Below are 23927 nucleotides of genomic sequence, written 5' to 3'. Positions count from 1 at the left end.
ATATTTGAAAGTACACATACCAGCCATTCTTGAAATATTACATTTAGAATACCTGGCTCAAGTCTTGCACTCTAAAAATTTAACACGTATAAGTTCCCCATTGATCCCTTCATCCCTGTCCTTGGATTATTTTAATTCAGTTGTATGTTGCATCTTAAGTATACAAGAGAGGAGATGTATTCTGTTTATTTGTTATATGTGATAAAAAAGTGAAAGAAAATTAAATATACTTTCCTGAGCATGGTCATAATAATCACAGTATGCTGAGAGGTTGAAACACTGAATGTATGAATATGGTTGTATTTAGGATAGCATTTTAAGCTCCCTAACTGCAATTTAGCTGGAGAAACATTACCCAAATCAATTAGTGCTAAAAAATAAATGATAGTAAGTTAGCAAATGAGTAGTGCAACACACATTTCTACTCATTCATTCCTTTGAAACAATATTTAATTACTACCCACTATATGGCAGGTACTGTTCCAGGCACTGTTGTGGATACAGCAATGAACAAAACACACAAAACCACTGCCCTCGTGAAGCATACGTTTTAATGAGAAAAACAGCAAAATAAATAAATTTGTGTAGTGATAATTGCTATGGAAAAAATAAAGCAAGGAAGGATATGTAAGAGTGTAGTTTTATAAAAGTATTATGTACACAAGCACATACATATATTGCATTGATATTTATATTTACTTATAATTTACATACCCATATGATTACCAGTCTAATTAAATTTTAGTGAAGCTGATTTACTCTTGTTTTAGATAAAAATAAATATAATTTAGTGGTTTTAATGGGTGTTTTTCCCACACACCGTGAAGGGAAATTTTCACAATGGATGATAATGACAATTTGATGATATAATAATAATAGATAACTTACTAAGGATGTGCTGAGCCAGGCACTGCCCAATTTAAGAATTATCTGAGATTAGATACTTATCACTACATACCCATTTTATACATGTAGAAGCTAGGAACAGATAGGGTGAGCAACGTGCCTAAGATCATACAGAAATTGAGCCAGAGCTAAGATTTAAATGCAGGTGATTTAGTTCCAGAACTAGCACTTTTAACCATTAGATATTATTACATACGGCTTATAGAAGATGTCAAGACTAAAAATTCTATAGATGGAAAAGAAGGAAGTAACATCATGAATAATGGGTGAGGAGGAAGATAGATACACTGGCCTTAGATTAAGCATTTAAAAACTAAGAAATCATAAATGGAGATACTTAAGAAAATAATATACAGAAAATTTAATTCATCTGTATAATGTACCATAAATAACTTCACCAATAAATGGAAAGACAAGTCAAATGCATGGAAATACACTCAGACCATAATATATGAAAAAAATAAGCATATATTAATAGTTTTTAAAAATGAATCTAGAGAAATAATTTAGGTTTAATAATGACTAATAAGGAGAATGGGAAAATTAGTTATAACAGTTATTGGGCTAATTACAATTATCAGGCTGGCAACTGATAAATGTGTTTATGGGAGCTATGGTTTGAGAATGCATCAGCCAAGGTTCTGGAAGAAATTAAGGCATACAGGAAATGATTTGAGTGACTTCACAGTTCTCTCAAAAGTGATTTGTATTGAGTATAATTCTTGATGCGTTCTTGAGAATTTAATCCATTACATACAATGGATGCCTCAAGGCATTAAGATTCTCTGTTGGAACTTCTATTGAGAAGGCCTGGTTAGGATTGGAAGTCAAAACAATACATTTAAGAGACTTTAATCAGCAGAAACCCAGAGAGAATTTTATGAAAACTTTACTTAGGAGATGAAACAAAGTTTTAGGGAGGTATAAAAGTTAAATGTAGCCAATGTTTATTTTTATTGTAGGTTAATTTTCAGTAGTTCACTCGGGTCTTACCTAATCCCATTAAAAATTCCACATGAGATAATTCAATTATAGAATGTGTAAAAATATTAGAATTTAAGATTTTCTTATTTCACTAAATTGAAAAATTACGATGTAGCAAGAAAATTATCTTTACTATGCCATTAATAATCTTAATATGTATTTTATTTCCAGGGAGCCTTTTATTATTTTATCAGGAGGTTTGTCATATGATACTGTAGGAAGAAGACCTTGCTTAACAGTGATGCATGGGAAAAGCACTGCTGTGCTAGAAATGGACTATTCAATTGTGGATTTTCTAACGTTATGTGAAACACCATACCCAAATGGTAAGCTTTGCAACTTTAGAGCTCATTCTCTATAGAGAGCTGATATTTAAAAAAAAAAAACCTATGTTGTTTAGATAAAACTGCTCATCCTATTGTGCTAATTCTTCTGGAGAAGAGCTACTGCATTCATAATCTACAAATTTTATTTCAGAAGTTTGTTTAATAAATCTGTTTTGGAGAATAAAAAAACGCTATTCATATTAAAAAACATTTTAAAATTCTGTTAAGATAGTAATGCATTAGTAAGGATTCTCCATAGAAGCAGACACTAATAGGAGAGAGACTGATTGATTGATTGATTGATCGATTGCTTGATTGATTGATTGGTTTTAAGAAATTGGCTCACACTATTGTGGGGACTGGCTAGTCTGAAACCTGTAGAGCAGGCTAACAGGCTGGAAATTCAGGAAAGTATTCATGTTGCAATCTTGAGTCTGAAATCTATAGATTGAAATTTCAGACATGGTTTCTATGTTGCAATCTTGAGGCACAACTGCCTTTTTTTCAGGAAACCTCAATTTGTGCTTTTAAGACCTTAATCTGACTGGATGAGGCCTATTCGTTCAGAGGGTAATTTGCTTGACTCAGAATCTACTGATTTAAATGCTAATCACAGCTAAATATATAAATATATATATATTTTTTCACAGCAATATCTAGACTGGTATTTGACTAAACAGCTGGGGGCACCATATTATAGACAAGTTGACACATAAAATTAACCATCACAGCTAGTGCATATAATTCAAGAAGAATTTAAATCTGGACCTTTGTTTACTTCAGTTGAAAGTCATTGAGGTGTAAAGATGTAATGTATTTTACAGTTCACAGGCACATATGAAACGTCCAAGAAAGATATTATAGCATTATAGTAGAACTCTTTTGGGTTCCTATGAGATTAAATAATGATATTTATTCTTACGTGTATTCAGATTTACATTTTAGTTTTGTTGTCCATGTCCAGCTTTGAAATTTGCAATGCCATAGAAATTTCTATCTTACTCATTTTTACAAAAGTAAAATAATTTTGAAAGGGTCATTAAATAGATTATCTCATAAAACTTACTAGTCTTCAATAACATACATGAAGTATCATAGGATCAGAATCTTAAATACTCAAGAGAATGAAACTAAATAAAATCAAGCAAGAAATATTTATCTAATTTGCTGTCCACTGGCATTTTTAAAACTATAATTCATGCATTGTTGTCCAATTCCAGATTTTCAAGAACCATATGCTGTGGTTGTTCTTCTAGAAAAGGATTTAGTACTTATAGACCTTGCACAAAATGGGTAAGAAATAAAATTTGGTGAGCGATTCTATCAGTATGTGGTTGAAAAAAGACACTTTTTATCATAGCATTAGCTATTTCATTTCTTTGAAAACTCTACATTTATATCCATAACCTTGACCTCTTGAGAGCTCCAAACTCATACGTGTACTTACTCAAATTTCTCTATTTTGTTGAATCTCATAAAATTTTCATTTTTAGGTAAAAATTTGTTCTATTTCTGAAATTTCATGTGATTCAACCTGACACTTAAGATATCCTAGGGCCACACAAAATCAGCCTGTGAAAATTAATCCCATCGCTATTTACCTCCAAAATAAGCTATTTTAGTCTTTCTACCTCTCTCACTGTACTCACTCTCAATTGCAATGTTTTTGCATGCTTTTGCCAGATTGATTTTACACACAGCTCCAATCTTGTACTATCCTCTTTAAACCATGGTTCAGTATTGTTTTTTAATTTAAAAACACCTGCTACTGCAAACGTTATGAATTCAGGGTTTCTTTCCAACCTGATCTCCCACTGTCTTCTCACAAGTGTCTTATTCCTTACGAAGACAGAACTATGTGTTCAACAGACATCACATTTCCATGTCTTCTTCTGTGTAATTCCCAATACCTGAAACACTCTAGTTGTTTCACTGCCATTAAAAATCTACATAACTTTCAGAGTCAGCCTTCTTATCTTTTTCAGGCTTTTCCTATGCTCTGTTTACCAGATGTTTTATATCTGGTCCGTAACTTCCCACCATAGGTTCTTTGTAATTTTTCATGGTATTTGCCATATTCTGCTTTTTGGATCGTAGATGATAATGTTTACTTACAAATTATTTGAATGGAAACACATTATATATATTTTTTTATCTTTGGAGAAATAATCATTAAGTATGGTTTTAATTGAGTTTACCCATTCAGTATTTCAGTGTTTCTCAATCAAGGGTGATATTTGCATCCCCCGCCCCTGGCCCCGCCCTCCTCCCGCTCGGAGAATATATGGTGATGTCTGTGGAAACCTTTTCAGTGTGTTCGAGGGTGTTGCTACTGGCATCTAGTGGGTAGAAGACAGAGATGCTGCAAAATATGCACAGTGCAAAGGACAGTTCCCCACAGTAAAACATTATCTGGTCCAAAATGTGAATAGTACTGAGGTCGGACGACCCTGAAGTAGGTGAACAGTATCATTTACCTGATGTTTAGGCAGTTCTAAATTTAGTTTTGTACCTGCTACTTGTACTAATCAGTTGTGAGAGGTCTTTTCAAAATAATAAGATAATTTGAAAATATTATTTCTATATAATAGTCCTAGAATAACTTATTCTTAATATGATTTTCTTTTATTTTTTTCCCTTAGGCAAGTTTTTCAAATAATTGAGACTTTTCACATGTGGTCTGTACTGAGATACATTTAAGTCAAAGAAAATACTATGCAAGTAACCTGTGACTAGGCATTTTATTTAGCAAAAGTATCAGTTAAATGTATGGTAATAATGGAATCACTGAGCTAAGGAAATAATCTGTGTTATAAAGAGAAGAAAGTTGCTTGCCGTTTTGTCGTTTTATGAATGCATGTTGTTTGTGTTTGGTCCTGGAGGTGGGAGTGCTGATAGTTGGGTTAATTTTGCAGTCTATAAAGGACTTTTTGGAAATTTCTCTCTTCTGTTTTAAAAAATTGTCAGGAGTAGACTGATCTAATTTTTGCAAATTAGCCACTTTGCCCTTTTTAAATTTTTTAGCCAGTTGCTGGTTTTCCAGACTATTCTCATTCTAAGGACTTTAGAATGAGAAAAGAAACATCATTTTATATTTAGATAGGATTCTACTTTACCTTCATGATTTTTAAAAGCATATTTTGCTTCATTTAATAAAAAAACTTCATATCTAGAAAACATTTAAGGTAGAATTTTAATATAGATTATTAACAAAACAAGAAAATATTCTGAATTAAATATTGGACTAGGTATCATATTTATGGAGAGAAAAATAATTGAAAATTTGTTAGCTCTGCTGACATAAGGATGAGGTATGTGTTATTCCACCATTTGCTAGCAGGCATGCCTTTGACACATTATTCTCTGTAAGCCTTTGTTCTTCAGTAAAATGCCTACATCATAAGTCTGTTGCGAGAAGTAAATGAGATATAGATATTTAAAGCACTTAGTGTAGTGTATGGCATATGGTATGTAGTTGCAACTAGAGTCTTTGTTTACTATTCTAATTGAGCAACTTTCATTATAAAAGACTTCCATTTTTAAATATATTTACAAAAATTAAATCAATTTAATCTCTGATAGTATGTACATTTTTAAAAGTTTTTATTGTTGTATTAATCGTATGGTATAATTCATTAAATTAATAAATACTTTTCTTTTTCCTGTTGTTAAAGATATCCTATATTTGAAAATCCCTACCCTTTGAGTATACATGAGTCCCCTGTTACATGTTGCGAATATTTTGCTGATTGTCCTGTGGACCTTATTCCTGCACTTTATTCTGTTGGAGCTAGACAGAAACGTCAAGGTTACAGCAAAAAGGTATTGAACATGAGCTTCAGTATGTAGTGTTATATTTCGTATTTATTCTATATTTATCACCTTGTAGTATTTAATAACATTGATACCTTTTCTATAAAAAATATATTAAAAATTATTTTTGTGAGCAAAATATGTTTTTCACTGGATTATTTATACACACCTGCACACACACACACACATATGAAGGTATATAGTATGCTTGCAAGTTGCTTTATACAGTGATCTTTTTTTATAGGAATGGCCCATCAATGGAGGTAATTGGGGCTTGGGTGCTCAAAGTTACCCAGAAATAATTATTACAGGGTAAGTAAAAGTCTGTCTTCACCAAGTAAATCTTTAATAGCCAAATATAATTAAGACTGCATGAAATTTAACTTATTAGGCAGGTAGAGTTTTCCTTTATGTTGTAATATAATAAGAAATAAGTTATTCTTAAGAACCTGCCAGTTTACCCTGATTTTTTTTTTTTTTTACCTTTTTACTCATTTTGGTGACTTTTTAATAGCAGTATCCATTTAAAGAAGGAAAAACTAATTTTATTCATCACATTCTTAACATTGCTTTTCTTAGGCATGCTGATGGTTCAGTTAAATTCTGGGATGCTTCTGCAAGTAAGTATTTTTAATATTCATTATTTGTTACATGTTACACAATCACTGCTTTTATACATCCTGTTTTATAATAATTGCATAACCAATAATTTGAAATTTAGAGGTTATAAATTTAATGCTTGATTTATTAAATACATGAGTTTAAAATTTTTAATAAAGATAGTCTTAGTAAATCAAGAATAATAGGCAACACAAGTATTCAATTTTTTTTTCTTTTTTCAAAATTTCTTCAAACTCTCTTCCTAAGTCAGAGTTAGGGGAAGTGGGAATGTGTTCCAAATCAACAGAAATTTCTGGAACACTTTTAATGCCTGACTCTATACTTGTATCACCAGGGTTCATGTTGTCCTTGTGAAATAAATCTGGTGGTTACATAGTAGCAAAAAAGAAAATAATGCCTTTAATGATTAATGTTTGCAAAACACACATGGCAAGCCTTCAGGTGGAATCCAGTTAACTCAGGATATGTTGTGTTTCCTCATGTAGGAATGTTTAATTATATTGGTACTGTATCTTTTTTAGAGAATATATCTAGAAAATCATTTTAGGAAGCAAACCATATTGTTTATTATTTTCAAGTATTTACACACTGTTTTTCCAAATTGTTTTTATTACTCATTTTTTTAAGGTTACCTAAAATCCATTGTGATAATAGATTTTTCTTCATGAATACAATGAGCATACCCTTGTTTGGTCAATGAGTACAAAGAATATATTATCTAAATGTAAAATAGACCAACGTAGATTGGGAAATGAAAATATGGTGTAGATAAATATAGACCATTTTCCATACATAGTATGAGTGATTAAATGTTACCTTATGTTTGATCTTTTTGTGTTAAAATGTTTAACATATATTATCTTTTTTCCAGTAACCCTACAAGTATTATATAAACTAAAGACATCTAAAGTATTTGAAAAGTCAAGAAATAAAGATGACAGGCCAAACACAGACATTGTAGATGAAGATCCATATGCCATTCAGATCATCTCCTGGTGTCCAGAAAGTAGAATGCTGTGCATAGCTGGAGTTTCAGCTCATGTCATTATTTATAGATTCAGCAAGCAGGAAGTAATCACAGAAGTCATTCCGGTAATAATGTCTTAGTTATTTTCATGGTCAAGTGTCTGACATTTTTTAATTTGTAGATGATTTGGAAGACTTTTTTTTTTTTTTTTTTTTTTTTTTTTTGAGACAGAGTCTCGCTCTGTCGCCCAGACTGGAGTGCAGTGGCGCGATCTTGGCTCACTGCAAGCTCCGCCTCCCGGGTTCATGCCATTCTCCTGCCTCAGCCTCCCGAGTAGCTGGGACTACAGGCGCCCGCCACCTCACCCGGCTAGTTTTTTTGTATTTTTAGTAGAGACGGGGTTTCACCCTGTTAGCCAGGATGGTCTCGATCTCCTGACCTCGTGATCCGCCCGTCTCGGCCTCCCAAAGTGCTGGGATTACAGGCTTGAGCCACCACGCCTGGCCGATTTGGAAGACTTTTTGCAGTTTTGTACAGAACTTTTGAAAACACCTTAGTATTTACATTATTATCTCTCTTTTGTAAAAAATAGCATTATTGCATATATTTTCACTGATTATTTAAATCCTTAAGTATAGTGTATGTTTCCTTTAAGGAAAGCTAATACGAATATGAGTATACTCTAATTTGATATTAACACAAGTACCATAAATTCTAAAATCATAATGCACGTTTGTGTGTGTACTCCGAGTCAAGAACATTTTCTTTCTTGCTAAATCCTTACTTTTTGAAATCTTGCTAAATTTTTGCCTTTAAAAATCTTCTTGCCACTGAAGTTTATGTGTGTGCATATAAATTGTAATAAAAAGAGCAATAATTATTAGGAGTAAGTAAACTACCTTACTTTTACAACAGATGCTCGAAGTTCGATTATTGTATGAGATAAATGATGTGGAAACTCCAGAGGGTGAGCAGCCCCCACCTTTGCCAACACCCGTGGGAGGGTCCAACCCTCAGCCCATTCCTCCTCAATCTCATCCGTCTACCAGTAGCAGTTCATCTGATGGGCTTCGTGATAATGTACCTTGTTTAAAGTGAGTTATAAAAAACTACAGAGGAGTTTTGGATATTATCTTTTAATTTATATAAATTGTAAGCATTAGTAGAGCTATGGTGACATTTTCTTTTGATGGAGCAAAATGGCATAAGAATAGTTCTTCCTGTGTTTTGCTATGGTTAGTCCAACTCATTTTTCTATGACATCAAGAGGAATATGATTGCATCCTTAAATTATTAATGTTTAATCTCCAAACATTCTCGTAAAGCAGCAAGGATCTAACTTCTATTTATCACTCAGTCTTCTAAACCCATCAATGTTTTTAGTCTTGATTTATATGTAGCTTGGATTTATGTTCTGACTGCTTTCTATGACTGAAAATTGTTTTTTTAAGTCTTTAAAGACTCAGTTGTTTTCTAATCATTGTCTTACCTTTTTCTGAATCTTCACTAGCACCACTGTATCTTTTTTAAAACCTTTTATTGTTGCATCCTAAATTTAAATACATCTTACTTTATACAGGGATAAATTGGATAAAGTTTTATTTTTTCTGTCCAATTTTTGTTACTGAGTGGTTAAAATGTTTAAATGATATAGGCAGAGAAATAAAACAATGAGTAAGGAATTAAAATCATTGAAAACTTACATGAAGACTATGTGATTAATAGTGTATTTACGAAGAATTCAATTAGGATAATGACTGAAAGGTGGTTCAGGTAGCACTCAGAGAGATTCAGTAGATAGGTGGAGGACAAAAGCCAGAGTGTACTAGGTTCAAGGTAGAGAGGGTGGTAAGTAAGAGAAATAATTTGCATTTATTAAAAGGACCAGGCTTTGCACTGTTTTACTTTAATCTACTTGAGTCTCTTCTACTGGTGGATAGTTGAATAATTGCTGGGAAGAATGTCTGTGTAATGAATAATGCACTCACACCAAAGATAAAATGGATGGATTTTTTTATATTGCAGTCATTTTAAAACTACAGATTTTTAGAAAATTATTTATATGTTTACGAAAATTTAAGGTTATGCATTCTAAGCCAGTGGCTCTCATTTGTGTATGATTTTGCTCCCTAGGGGACATTTGGAGACATTTTTAGTAGACACAACAGGAGGAAGGGAGATGCTATTGACATTTAGTGGGTAGAGGTGAGGGATGATGTTAAATATTCTACAATGGACAAGGCAGTGCACACAACAAAGAATTACCCAGCTCCAAACATCAGTAGTGCCAAGGATAAGAACCTCTGATCCAAACAGTATATACCCATTGAGGTTAAGCAGCTACATTTCTCAGAAAGGTATCAAGTTTTTCTTTCTCTCCTCCCTCTCTGTCTCATACATGTACTAAAATATACACACTTATAACTGTAGTTCTAGCACATGTTTAACTAGAATGAGACTTGAGAATACAGAATTCTACACTTTTCCCCTCTATTACTTCTTCAGTACTACTTTACACTTAAAATTGTAAATGTTCCGTTAATGCCCTTGTTTCTGATTTTAATGTTTTTTTCCAAGCCCTTTGTTAAATTTAATTTTTATAACATACATAGTACAGTTTGTCTTTGGGGCATTTTTTTGCAACATTTCTATACTTCTGAAGCAGTGTTTTCAACTACTGAAGTGACATTTTAACAAAATAACAATTACATCTAAATATACGTTATCTTCAATAGAATTAGAATAATTTATTTAATTTGTACTTCATAATTTCTTAGGCCTCCAAGTGTTCTTAGGCTTGTGGCCAGAGATCCAGCACTATAAAACATTAAGTTCTTTTCCTACCAAAAGAAAAAACACCATCAATGCACTGCTTTCTCATGACAAGATAGGTCAGAGGAAGTACTACTGACAGGAGAAGCAGTACTGTTTGGACCAGAGTGACAAGACCTCTTACCTTGGCTTTCTAGGTTAAAGTTAAAGGTAGGCATAATAGGCGAGTCGAGTCTTTGTCCTCTGTTCTTAGAAAGGCCTTTTTTCTAGTTTTTTTACTGTCTGAAGGAGCAAGGATAATAGTTAAGGCAGCAACCAGCAGCAACTGTGAAAACCAGCAAACCAAAATGCAGAGTTCAGTAGTACCCAAATCCATTTTAAAGGTAATAGTGACTTAGTTCTGCAATTATGAGTTTTCTTTATTGTTCATGGACCTGAGATTATGCTATGGCCATCTTTCTTGTTTGGGAGGACTTTTCATACTTGTGCTGGAATGTCATGGCACACTATTAATCTTTTGTAATTATTTAATAGAATGTCACTTCATATAGGAATTCGTTTTAAGCTGATGGTTAGTCCCAGCAGCCAGAGAGGCTCATTAGCTAATCCATTAATGATTTATGTGAGGAGAGTCCTTTCTGTTGTTGGCATTAAGTGTTATCTTTTGTGTATGGATACACTTTGCCAATCCTAGGATATACCACAATAACATCTTAACAGTTTGTTCTGAATCCTAAAATAACTAATGACTGTGATTTGATGATTTTTTTTTTCCTTTTGAATATTATTGTGGAACTCTAGGTATTTTTTATAGGCAATTTGTTTTAACTTACTGAATTTTATCAACTTAACACGATTTTTTCACAGTTTTCTGGAGGGAGCTTCTTTGTTGGTGTTTGTGTCTTCTTAACACCACCTCAGAACTTTTGTGACCATCCTTAATTTCTGTCAAGATGTTCTAGACTTGCTTTAAATACTTCTTGCCCTCACAGGATAACAGACCAAAATGTGATCTTTAGAAATGTTTGTAACATTATTTTTAATAAGCACTGTATTGTTACAGTAGACCACCCAGTGACGAGAGCTAAAAAAAAAAGCGGGGGGGGGGGGATTATTTTTTAAAAACAGTCATTAAAACTCTTTTATTTTTCATTGAGTTTTTACATTACTATATAATGTAAATAAACAACTTTAAATCTCTTACCCAAATCACTCTTCTCCTATAATTTGATTAGCCTGGAATTATTCCATTTAATATTATTTATCTGTTAACAAAAGTAAGTCCAAAATTGCAGTATTGAAATTACCACTAATATTAAAACACTAGATGAATAGTAAAATATAACATGACAGCTGCCTTTAGACCTTTGAGCACATGACAAGTGATGTATAAGGCAATTACATTGTTTTGAGTTACTTTAATAATTTTTCTTCTATTTTGGTTTTTTGTGCACAAATAAAACTTTATAACAACTAACCTCATGTATAATAAAACTTTATAAATTCATTTTATCTTGAGACTGTTAATGTTTTAAGGGACAGTTCTTTTTGGAAGTAGCATTTGTTATCAGATAGAGGTAAACTGCCCTGTCAGTATGTTTTGTGAAATGGATGGAACTTTGAAGCAGTTCAGACTTTAAAGACACACATAGGAGATTCAGCCAGAGTCCTGTCACCTGTAATTGCTTATTAGAGTCTACGAAGGAGCCCAGTAATTATACTTCTCTTTACCTATCTGGATTCATCTTTTTTTTTTTTTTTAAGAGACAGGGTGTCACTCTGTTGCCCACGCTGGAGTACAGTAGCGTGATCGCAGCTCACTTCAGCCACGACCTCCTGGGCTCAATCGGTCCTCCCAACTCAGCCTCCCATGTAGCTGGGACTACAAGCACACACCACCGTGCCCAATTAAGTTTGTGGTTTTTTTGTAGAGATGGGGTTTCAGCATGTTACCCAGGCTGCCTGCCTCGGCCTCCCAAAGGGTAATCTGCCTGCCTCAGCCTTGGAGGTAATCTGCCTGCCTCGGCCTCCCAAAGTGCTGGGATTATAGATGTTAGCCACTGTGTCTGGCCCCCATCTGTATTCTTAACACATTAAGAAATAAAATAATTTCAGATGGTGGCTAAAAATATCACCTTAATTATTGATAAAGGTAAAAGATGCCAACTAGCACAAGAGCCTGGTAGTTTTCCTGGTACCGACTGACCTGTATACAAAGATAGCCTTATCCTCCCCGCCATGGCAGTATTAAGAACACTGCTTTTGCAGGAGCAGAAAAGAAAATACACCCCCTGGGCAGACTTGCTCCCAAATGAACACAGATTGAGGGGGAAATGAGAGGGCTTCATTAATTATTTCCATATTTACCAGCTACGTAGGGACTCTACCATTCCTGGGATACAGTTAGAAAGAGGGTAGAGAGAAGCCCAGGTGTTCCGCTGACACTCAAGAAGATACACAAGATGTGGAGAAGCAGTCCTGATAATTTGAGTGTGTGTGTGTATATATATGTGTGTGTGGGTGTGCACGTGTGCACATGTGCCTGATTTTTGGTTTTGGCGGCGGTAGGGGGCGGTTTTGCTGGTCACACGAATACAAATCGTTACTAACTTTAATAGATAATGTTATATATTGTTACATCAAGTTATACGTTTAAATTACAACATTACTTAAAATTTTAAATATTGATTTTTAAAATTAGAAATATAAACAAATCATACTAGAAAAATCATAAAATAATGGCTCTATTGATACAGTTACGGTTATTTTGATCCTTTTTCTGGATTTTAGAGAAAACTCAAGAACAGGAACGCGTGGGAAGATTGTAAACGTAGGGATTGCGTGATAACTATTTCCTTTTCTTCAGCCGTTATCTTAAAATTAATTCATTGGTAGTAATAATTCTCTAGTATTACATTGCTAAAGGACCAATTTTTGGAGACAAAGTCATGAGAGGGAAAACTAGTCTTTTAGTAGAATATTGTATAAGCTAGTGAAAGATAGAAAGTACAAGTTTTGGACATTTTTGTCTAAAATCTGTATAAGTGATTTTTTAAAAATCACAAACAAGTTATACCTCATTTTTTTCTTTTAATTGTCTTCAAATAAGTGTGGGTATGTATTAATTTCACATTGTTTTAGTCCACGGTCCTGAAGGCCAGTTTCTTAAAGTGAGAAGTATAACAAAAATTGATGTTAAAATATAATTAATATTGAGGCCTTTTTTATACAAAATGCCTTTGTACAAAATTGGTTTATTTGAAGAAACATTTTAAAAGCAGCTGTTTAAGACCAAGGAGGGGGATTCATTGAGACCAGGAGTTCAAGACCAGTCTGGATAACATAGTAAGACACTACCTCTGCAACAAAGTTTTTTAAAAATTAGCCATCATGGCGCCATCACCTGTAGGCTGAGGTGGGAGGATTGCCTGAGCCCAGGAGTTCAAGGCCACAGTGAGCTATGATCATGCCACTGCACTCCAGCCAGAGTGACAGAGTGAGATTCTGCCTCTTAAAAAAAAGAAAGGTAAAGAAGAAAAGGCAACTGTTTGACTTGTTTCTTTTAGCAATTAAATTTTATGTTTTTGAAGCGTTTTTATTGTCCCTTTGCAAGGTACTTGCTCAAACCATCATTTTGAAACTGTGAGCCTCTACCATCACTTTAACGTTTAAAATACATTTGTACAAATTATGCAGCTTTTTATAAAACTTTTTCCTTAAAAAGCAAACAAATTAACTTGAATATATTAAAAACATTAAAATGATAACATAACCGTTTAGAATAAAACATAGTACCGTCTTCCCATTTCATATTTTTAAAATGTAACTTACCTGCTTTCATTTCTTGGCTTAGGTTTTTCATCCTTTACCATTTTGCATCATGTTTGGCTGCCTTTTTATTTCTACTTAAGAACATTTTTTGTTTCCTTATACTGATTAAAGTAAGAATTGTATGAGTTCTGTGTGTCCTAGTCACTTAAATCTTCAATGTGCCCATATATGCACTTCTAGAATTATCCCTGGGATGCCTGGTTCTGCTCTTGAGAATTTGTTATGCACATTTAATATGCCAGAGGGAGGGAGGACACTTCCTTGACCCTTACCTTCTATACCTAATTCGTAGAAAGAGAAGATAGACCACTCAGACCCTTCAGTCTACTCCTGTGTTAAGGCTGACTCTGGGAAGAAATGAAATGCCTCAGTTGTTATTCTGTCACTTGAGATGGAGAGCTATAGCTGATTAGTGGGTATTTCCCTGAGAATAATTTAGAAATTTTGCCTCAGCCAGTCTACAGTTCTGAATGCATTGCCTTGCAAACCTTGACCAGCCAGAAGTGAACTATAGCTCAATTCGTGTAAGCAGTGCCCTGAGTGATTCACATTTACCCTGAAGTCTGAACAACTTTTGCTGTTTCCTAGCATGTATGTCATCAAAACATCAGGTGCCACGGTCTTCCTCATTAGCAATACCAACTGAATGATTCAGAAGGGTTCTTACCTCTGAGTTTGGTGGCAGGAAATTCAACATTGAGTAGTCTTCCTGCTTTCACACACTGTCATTTCAAGGCAGAAGCCTTAAGAATTGCTGAAGTAACCAGGCTTTGCATGTGTTTTGCTGTAGCAATTACTAGGCAAAGAGTTTGTGCAATCAAAAATGTTTTTAACTTAAAGTCATAGTAGAGTTTTTTTACAATAAAAGCAGTCACACAAAAATAAAATTGTTCACATTTTTAAAAAATGTGTCTTTCAAGTACAGTTGAAGTTTTCTGGAACAAGTATAGCAGGTATTGTTTCAGAAGCTCTCAGACTCTTTTAAGCCCCTCTTTAACTCTTCATTTCTAAAATCCTAATGACAAGTGTAGTTCAGCATGGACTTAACTATTCATGAGGTTTGGGAATAGATTTGACTACCTGCTGATTAGTTTCGCTAGTAGTTCTCTACCATCATCTCAAACTTAACCCCATAGTCTTCTAAAACTACCTCTTTATTCCTCCCTCCCTCCCTTCTGTCTGATTGTAGATTCTCTGTGTCTTCTTCCTCTACCCTACCTCTACTCAACCTCCAACTCATTCATTCATTCAGTAAATATTGAGTACCTCCTTTGTGCCAGTGTTATAAGTATTAATAGCTGCAAGGTTTCTGCCTTCCTGAAATGTAAAGCCTAGTTTATTCTTACTCCATTAATGTGTTTCAATCTGCCTTTTTCTTGTTTCACATCAGAATCACAGGAACTTCCCAATTGGTGTCCCTATTCTACTTCATCTTACCTATATTCACCAAATTAATCTTCCCCAAATATTTCTTATCAACCTTCATTGGCTTTTAATTCTTTTTTTTTTCTTTTTTGAGACGGAGATCTCGCTCTGTTGCCCAGGCTGGAGTACAGTGGTGCGATCTCAGCCCACTGCAACCTCCGCCTCCCAGGTTCAGGCGATTCTCCTGCCTCAGCCTTCTGAGTAGCTGGGACTACAGGTGCTCGCCACCACACCCGGGTAATTTTTGTATTTTTAGTAGAGATGGGGTTTTGCCATGTTGGCCAGGCTGGTCTCGAACTCTTGACTTTAAGTGATCCGCTCACCTTAGCCTCCCAAAGTGCTCTGATTATAGGTGTGAGCCACTCACTGCACCTGGCCTGTCTTTTAATTCTTTAATAATGAAAATATATTACCTTTGTCTAATGTGACCATCTACAAAGCACTTTTCATAGGCATTCAGAGTTTCCTCATATTGTGACTAGGTAGTAATAGTCCCACTTTCTAGGTGAAAAGACAGCTGGTGAGTAACAAAATCAGTACTCAAAGTCCAGCTTGCTGAGAGTTCTTTCTACCAACATCAAACCTTTGTGGACAGGACTTGAAGACCCTCTAAAGTCTGGCCCTGGCCTGTATTGCTATCTTCTCATTTTTACTACACACTCCTACCACTGTAGCCAAACTTAACACTTACCAATCCTTGAACTTGGGTTTTCTGTCTGCGAATATTCTGCAAGAGCATTTTTTGTAGCATTATTCAGTAATTATTTAAAAAGAGTCTCTGCGATCAAAAATACTGTCACCTCAAAGTCAAGGTAGATTTATTTTATGGTGAAAGTAGGCACACACACAGATAAATTGCTCATATTTGTTTTAACTCATTTTTTAACTTGTTTTTGGACAATTTTCATTTTGTTACATCATGTTTTTAAGTTTTGTGTTTTTGTTTTGTTTTGTTTTTTGAGACAAGAGTTTCGCTCTTGTTGCTCAGGCTGGAGTGCCATGGCACGATCTCGGCTCACTGCAACTTCCGCCTCCTGGGTTCAAGTGATTCTCCTGCCTCAGCCTCCAGAGTAGCTGGGACTACAGGCGCACGCCACCACGCCAGACTAATTTTTGTATTTTTAGTAGAGACAGAGTCTCACCATGTTGGCCAGGATGGTCTTAAACTCCTGACCTCAGGTGATCTGCCCTTCTAGGCTTCCCAAAGTGTTGGGATTACAGGTGTGAGCCACTGCGCCCAGCTGTTTTTAAAACTGCTTTTCTAACTTACATTTTTTCTAACTTGATTTTTTTTCTCTTCTTAATCCTTGGGCTGCCGCTTCTCTTCATCTTTCTCCCCAGCCCTTCCTGCCTTCTTTCTAAGCCCTCTTCTTCCTCCTCACTTCTTTTCTTTTCCTTCACCCCTACTGTCCTCCCCCACTTTATATGCAGAGTTTGCATATTATTTTTGTTAATTACATACTTAGTCCCTCCAAGCATAGATTAAATGCTTCTAGATAACAGGATTCTGATTTTTGTATATTTAAATATCTAGTATCGTTTAATATAAAAAGATGTTTATAATTATATAGGACAATAGTTGAAAATGGGTTGAAAGATAACATGTTTTCTTTTATTTTAGAGTTAAAAACTCACCACTTAAACAGTCTCCAGGTTATCAGACAGAACTGGTTATTCAGTTGGTTTGGGTGAGTGGAGAACCACCACAACAAATAACCAGCCTGGCAGTCAACTCTTCCTATGGACTGTAAGTATAAGTTATTTTTTTTCTAAGTCTCTTCATAGTATTCCATACATCATTTTGTTTTTAAAAATAGAAAGGATGGTCTTTGTTATATCGTCACCTAAAATGGCATTCTATAACTTTAATTTCAGACCAAATTCACTGTTTATTTGGAACATAATTTCATTCTGAATAACTTACTTCGGGTATGCATGCAGTACTTCCTGATGTAAAGTTAAATGCCTCATGGACCAATAAATTATTTGCGATGAAGTTTTAAAGTCAGTATATCCTCTCCTAGATATACCCCCAGAAATAATTTTCTTATTAATAGTTACTGTAATGGAAATCTAACAACATGAACCCAGAAGACTGTGTTATAAAACTGATTTTTGTAACTGTTGAACTGTAGTTGTGTAATTTTTCTTTCTACTTTCAATTAACTTGTGTAAATTGTAAAGGCCTGATAATTAATATTCACCTATACTACAGTATACTTGTTTTATTTATCAATTCATGCCTTCAGCCATATAGTGTTAGTTATACATACTTTTATTACAATATGATAGACTTGTAAAGCATTTGTTATTTCCTTGTTTCAGAAGTCAACACTGCAGTGTAAGCAACTGCTTCCTGACTGTTCAGTCCCGGAGCTATTTATCATGTGTAGCTCATTGTCTCCTTGCTTGATGCTAGCCCTAGGGACTCATTCATTTTTTTTCTTGCCAGTAGCTCCCACCACCTACTCTGTCTCTTGCAGCTGTACAGTTAGCCCTCTGTATCCACCTGTTTCTTCCATGGATTCAACCAACTGCAGATGAAAAATATTCAGAAAATATAACAAAAAAATACAACAATTAAAAAAATTAAAATACAGTATAAAAATTATTTATATAGCATTTCCATTGTATTAGGTATATGTAAATAATCTCAAGATGATTTAAAGTATATAGGAGACTGTATGTTAGTTACATGCAAACTCTTTGCCATTTTGTATTGAGGACTTGAACATCCGCAGATTTTAGTATCTGTGGGGGTCCTGGAACCAAGCTTCTGAAGAAACCAAGGGACAACTATACATCAAACTAACACTGGCTACAGTCTGAGATAGTCTTCTTTCATATATTTTATTTGCTGCCATACAATGTAAGAGCACAAACTTTCCTATTTTAAATATTTTATTGTCCACAACCATTAAAAAACATAGGAAATGAGAAAAAGAACCAATAGGAAGGTGCAAATCAATGAATTACAGGCCTCACTAGGCTTACAGTTGTATTTTGTTTGGCCATTTCTGTGTATTTTTAGAATTTTAATTAGTTACCAAGACTATATAAATCCATACTTAGAGCTCCAACTTAAAAATCTGATTATGTGGCCGTGTCCATGTTTCTACATGGCAGCTTCAGCTGGAACTGAGTTGAAGCTTTTCATTAGATGTGCCATACCCTCTTAAGTAACCGTGAGCTTACATGTCCTCTTTTACTTACTTATATAGCCCTCTATACATATCAGTTTTCCATTCCTGGCTTAAAATATCTTAAAAGAATAAATTTCCTTTATTCATAGTTCCTGACTCATAATTGAGAAGATATTTAGAACACCCCAAAGGGAGGCCTCCAAGATGTATACTTTCTACTTTTTATTCTTTACTTGAATGATTACCAAAACTTACCCCAATGTCTAATCTCCTACTTGCCTAGTACAAGGGAATGTCTCCCACCCGTGAAGAGCTCAAAATGCCCCCAAGGTAGAAAAATAGATGTTGCATTGCGAGGTGTGAGAGATTTCTATCTCTGATCAAGTTTCAACTCCTATGCCAAATATTTTTATAAATAATACAGTTGATTGATTTAGTGATATTAAATAATTAATGTCTGCAGAAGATCTAAACAGTTCCATGAGAAGGCACATGTAACCTGTATTTCAGTTCCTGTAGTTATCCTTTGTTTCAAAGAATTTTCTGAAGGACCCACCATGCTTCTTTCTTCAGCCTTGTAGACTGTAGTACATTTTCTTGGAATTATTTGATTGTGCTAAAATGTTTGTTATTTTCCTATTTGCAGGGTGGTTTTTGGCAACTGCAATGGCATTGCTATGGTTGACTACCTCCAGAAAGCAGTGCTGCTCAACCTGGGCACTATTGAATTATATGGCTCTAATGATCCCTACCGGAGAGAACCCCGATCTCCTCGTAAATCTCGACAACCTTCAGGAGGTAAAAAGAAGAAAATCCTGAGCTTTAGGATTTCTATAAATGCTGACTTACTTCTGTGAATATAAGTATTTCAGTTAGGTAAATAGCTTGCCTGATTTAGTCTGTATATATAAACTTCCAAAAACTAGCAAAAGGCATGAGTCTTATTTTTTATTTTTGTTTTCTTCTTCTTTTTTTTTTTTTTTTTTTTAATTTATTTATTATTATTATACTTTAAGTTGTAGGGTACATGTGCATAACGTGCAGGTTTGTTACATATGTATACTTGTGCCATGTTTTCTATAGTTGTGGTTTTTGTTTGTTTTTTTTTTTTTTTTTGAGACAGGGTCTCACTCTGTCACCCAGACTGGTGTGCAGTAGTGCCTTCATCGCAGCCTTGACCTCCTGGGCCCAGGTGATCCTCCCACCTCAGCCCTCTGAGTAGCTGGGACCACAGGCACATGCCACAAAGCCCAGCTGATTTTTTGTATTTTTTGTAGAGATGGGATTTTGTCATGTTGCCCAGGCTGATCTCAAACTCCTGGGCTCAAGCGATCACCTGCCTCAGCCTCCCAAAGTGCTGGGATTACAGGTGTGAGGCACCACACCCGGCCTGCTTTTCTTTTTAATATTATAGGATTTTATTGCACATTGAGAAAGAACCACAGGATCAAACTTCTCAGCTGATATATAACGAAAGGAATATTTGTATCATTATTATATAAAAAAGTTACTTTCAGAGATTTTGTTCCTTTTCATTGTTTGGTTTTTGTAAGACGAATGATTTATTATTTAAACTATTTAATTCAAAGGAATCATTCCCATGTGGGAAAAAAAGGAAAATGCAAAAGTAAATTTTAGTTCTTTGAAAATATAGCATTCTCAGATAGCTTTGATTAAATGTAAGCCTACAGCCATTGAGAATTCTCTTTATAGAGTTCTTTTATGTTTGCTAGGTAATTAGTCGTAATTTTAAATGTTCTACCATAATACCTCAAGGTATACATGTATACTTAGCTATATATACCAGTACTTCTTGCCCTTTTTTTATTTCATGACACACACAAAAAAATGGCGTTTGATATATGGCACACAGGGTACACTAATGAGGCTTCCAGTTATAACTGGCCTGGTGATACCCAGTTTCCCCAGGGCCTGCCCAGCTGGACCAGAGATTGAGGGCAACCCTATTTGGGGCATACTTAACTCATTTGCAGAATACCAGTGTGTATTGAAACACCATTCGAGAAGCTCTGGTCTGCACTTCCTAACTCACTCTGCTCTGAATTAAAAGTCATTCTGCAATTCATTTTTCAGTTGTGTTCAGTACATTATTAACTAATACTGCAAATTTTACAGTTCATGGAAAAGAAAAATGAGGGGATATAGACCTTTCTATTACTTTGGCTTGATGATTGAATTTTTCTTTTCAAAGTTTTGTTTCTCCATTTTTGTTTGAATGTGATCATTTTGTCATGTAATATCTTCAGCAGAGATTGTTGTCCCAACCATACCATTCTAGTATTTTTGTCTCCTTTTTTTTTCCTTCTGCTTTTCATTGCTTCACTAAGGTGTGCTGATTGTGACTTCTTGCATGTGCGGCCTTTCTAGCTTATATTCTGAATCTATGAAAAAACTTCGTTCTTCTTTTTTAAGTAAGTCATTTATGCTTTGGCTTGTTTGTTCTTTGTAAAATCATTGGGAGTTTTTTTGTTCATTTTTAAAAGAGCTTATTAAAACATTCTATGTCTAAAACACTGTACTCATTACTTAGATTCATCTCATGACGTATATGAAAACAGGTATTTAAATACTTGTGCCCCAATTCTATCTCTTTATAAAGCAAAGATACTAATATTTAATGCTAGAATGTTAGAAAGTTGTCATGATAGAGAAGAAATATTTTTTGAAGATAAAACCTTTAGTTTATTTTACAAATGTGGTAAAAATTTCACTATCCATAAAATTAACCTTTCTCCTTTATACCTTATACTAGCTTATATAAAATTGCTAGAAATTAAATGCCTAGATTTATCTAAGGATAGAGACTGATTTTTAGCATTTAATTTTAAAAATACTTTTTAAAATTTCACTGCATCCTACATTATTCTCCAGTAAACCCTATAATACATATTATTTATATTATTGTTTGCTTTATTTTATTATTGAAGAATTAGCTATGTAGGCACAGGAGAACTATTTGAGTTTTTCTTTATTAGTTTAAGATACTCACTCATTGTTATTATGCCTCACTTTGTCGATATTTAGGGTTATATTTTAAATAAAAATTAAAATTATGTTGAAATATGTTTTAAAATAACGTCTTAAGAATATTTCTGACACTAATCCCCCCCAAATTTATAAATATTTGAAATAAATATAGAATGATTGATATAAAAGTTCTTTGTCGTGAGGTAAAAAATGATATTCTTCCTAACGTGTATTTTATAACATGTTCTTAGGTGTAGACCAAATATCATCAAATTGTTCTTCAGGCTGTTTTAGAAGAACAGTTTAGAGAAATGTTTTGTTTTGCTACAAATAGATGCTGATATATTTTATAAAGAATGTAGTTCATATGAATTTTAAGATAAAACTGTTTCGGCTAAGTTTAAATGTGTCATAGCTGTATTACAATGCAGTTGTATTATTTAGTAAAATATAGGCCATGTTTTCATAATAAAAATTCTAAAACTGTCACAAGGACAAACAGTAATGAAGTATTTCAGCTACTCATATCTGCTAAAAACCTGATTCTGCTAAAAATGAACTGTTGGATAATATATATCTTGTTTTGCTGGTCAGTTTTATGATTCAGTAGAATGATAAAATACTAATAATTGTGTGTATATTAAATCTACTAATGATTGCGTGTATATTAGTAGAAAGTAGAATTAAGTAACTTTGATTCTGAGTGCTACATTAAGAAGAATCATTTTCCTTTCTGGAAAGTATGAAAGCTATAATAAGAGAAATTGAAGCCTAAGGTCCTTTATGTAAATGAGGCAGACCAAGCAATAATAAAAAGAATATCAAGATAATTGGTGAATTTAAAAGGTATCCCCAGCTGGTGAAGGTCAAACATTTTACATTTCAGTTTATTTGAGGCACAAATTAGTCAGAATTCTAGAATGAGTTGCTATGTGCATATAGAAAATAGAAATGATCGATAGAAGTCAGCAGAAGTTCACTAAAAGTAAGTTGTAGCAAAATCAATTTTACTTTTTTAATCTGGTAACTACATTGATGACTTATGGCAGCCTGTTGACCTAATGTTGCCTGAAGTTAATGAGGTATTTGAAAATTAATTTTAGGATATTTCTGTGAACCAGACAGGTAGAAGTGACCTCAATACCTATTTCAGTTTAATGATGGAAAGTTTGATTAAACCAAGAGTCAGCAAACTATTGTCTGTAGGCCAAAACCTAGCCTAGTGCCTGATTTTGTACATACAGGTTTATTGGAGAAATACCATGTTTATTTGTTATGTGTTGCAGCTTTTGTGCTGCAACATAACAGCTGAATATTTGGTGACAGAGATTTTGGCTGAAAAAGCCTGAACTATTTATTACTTGGATCTTTACAGAAAACATTTGCCAGCCCTCTCAGTTAATGGTACTGGATTAATGTGTGGTCTAATTACCTTGATGTAGTGTGCCTCAGTTAATGCATATATTGTGTTGAATAACATAGGATTATGTTTTGTTGAATATTTCAAATAGTAAATGTAGCTTCCTATCTGGACTTTTGAAAGATAAGATAGGCTTATCAGAATGGTCACTATATTAGGGCAAGGTAGGTATTACATTTGATGGCAGAGTAACAACTCAAAAAGATAATTTATTGGTAGAAACAGTAAATTTAAACCAAAGAAATGAGATTTATCAACAATACATGTTGAGTCCTGAGTTTAGGTTATAAAGATTGATTGTTTACATATAGAACAGAAAACACTGGCTTAAGAGTAGTTCGTGTCAAACATAATTGGAGATTTTGTTTAAGCACATCTAAGTTTAAATCTCCACTCTTTGTATAAGTTTGTGATACTAGAAAGGATATTTCTCTGAGGCTCAGTGTCCTCATTTATAAAATGCAGATGGTGATTCCCTCATAAAGTTGGTGTGATTATTAAGTGAGAGGACACATGTGGCATACCTAATCATGTGAGTGAACGTTGTTGGCATTCAGGAGGTTGTTTTGTTACTGTTGACCACAACTTTGTGTGTGCCAGTAATGTGGCAGAACTGCTGAATATACTAATGTGAGAAGTTTAGAACAGTTAAAATTATAGTTCTATGTCTATGTCTATGTTATGTTATTTTCTCCTTATTTTTAAATCAGGGCATTATAAAAAGCAGATTT

The 23927-nt window shown here is 34.0% G+C and overlaps 1 protein-coding gene across 3 annotated transcripts in view; it reads left to right on the top strand.

The window, feature by feature from the left end:
* STXBP5 (syntaxin binding protein 5) overlaps positions 1-23927 on the top strand; it is a 194690-nt gene that overhangs the window by 111955 nt on the left and 58808 nt on the right. For all 3 annotated transcript variants that reach the window (XM_025382961.1, XM_025382960.1, XM_025382962.1), the window contains exons 10-18: positions 2062-2216; positions 3437-3509; positions 5891-6038; positions 6274-6341; positions 6609-6649; positions 7522-7742; positions 8533-8711; positions 17267-17392; positions 19435-19586. In XM_025382961.1, the coding sequence (XP_025238746.1) occupies positions 2062-2216; positions 3437-3509; positions 5891-6038; positions 6274-6341; positions 6609-6649; positions 7522-7742; positions 8533-8711; positions 17267-17392; positions 19435-19586 (1163 nt within the window). The remainder of the gene's footprint in view (positions 1-2061; positions 2217-3436; positions 3510-5890; positions 6039-6273; positions 6342-6608; positions 6650-7521; positions 7743-8532; positions 8712-17266; positions 17393-19434; positions 19587-23927) is intronic.

Source organism: Theropithecus gelada, chromosome 4, assembly GCF_003255815.1.
Source record: "Theropithecus gelada isolate Dixy chromosome 4, Tgel_1.0, whole genome shotgun sequence".
In the NCBI taxonomy this organism is placed as follows: Eukaryota; Metazoa; Chordata; class Mammalia; order Primates; family Cercopithecidae; genus Theropithecus; species Theropithecus gelada.
The sequence above is the reverse complement of the archived record's forward strand: the minus strand, read 5'-3'. Positions and strand labels throughout refer to the sequence as shown.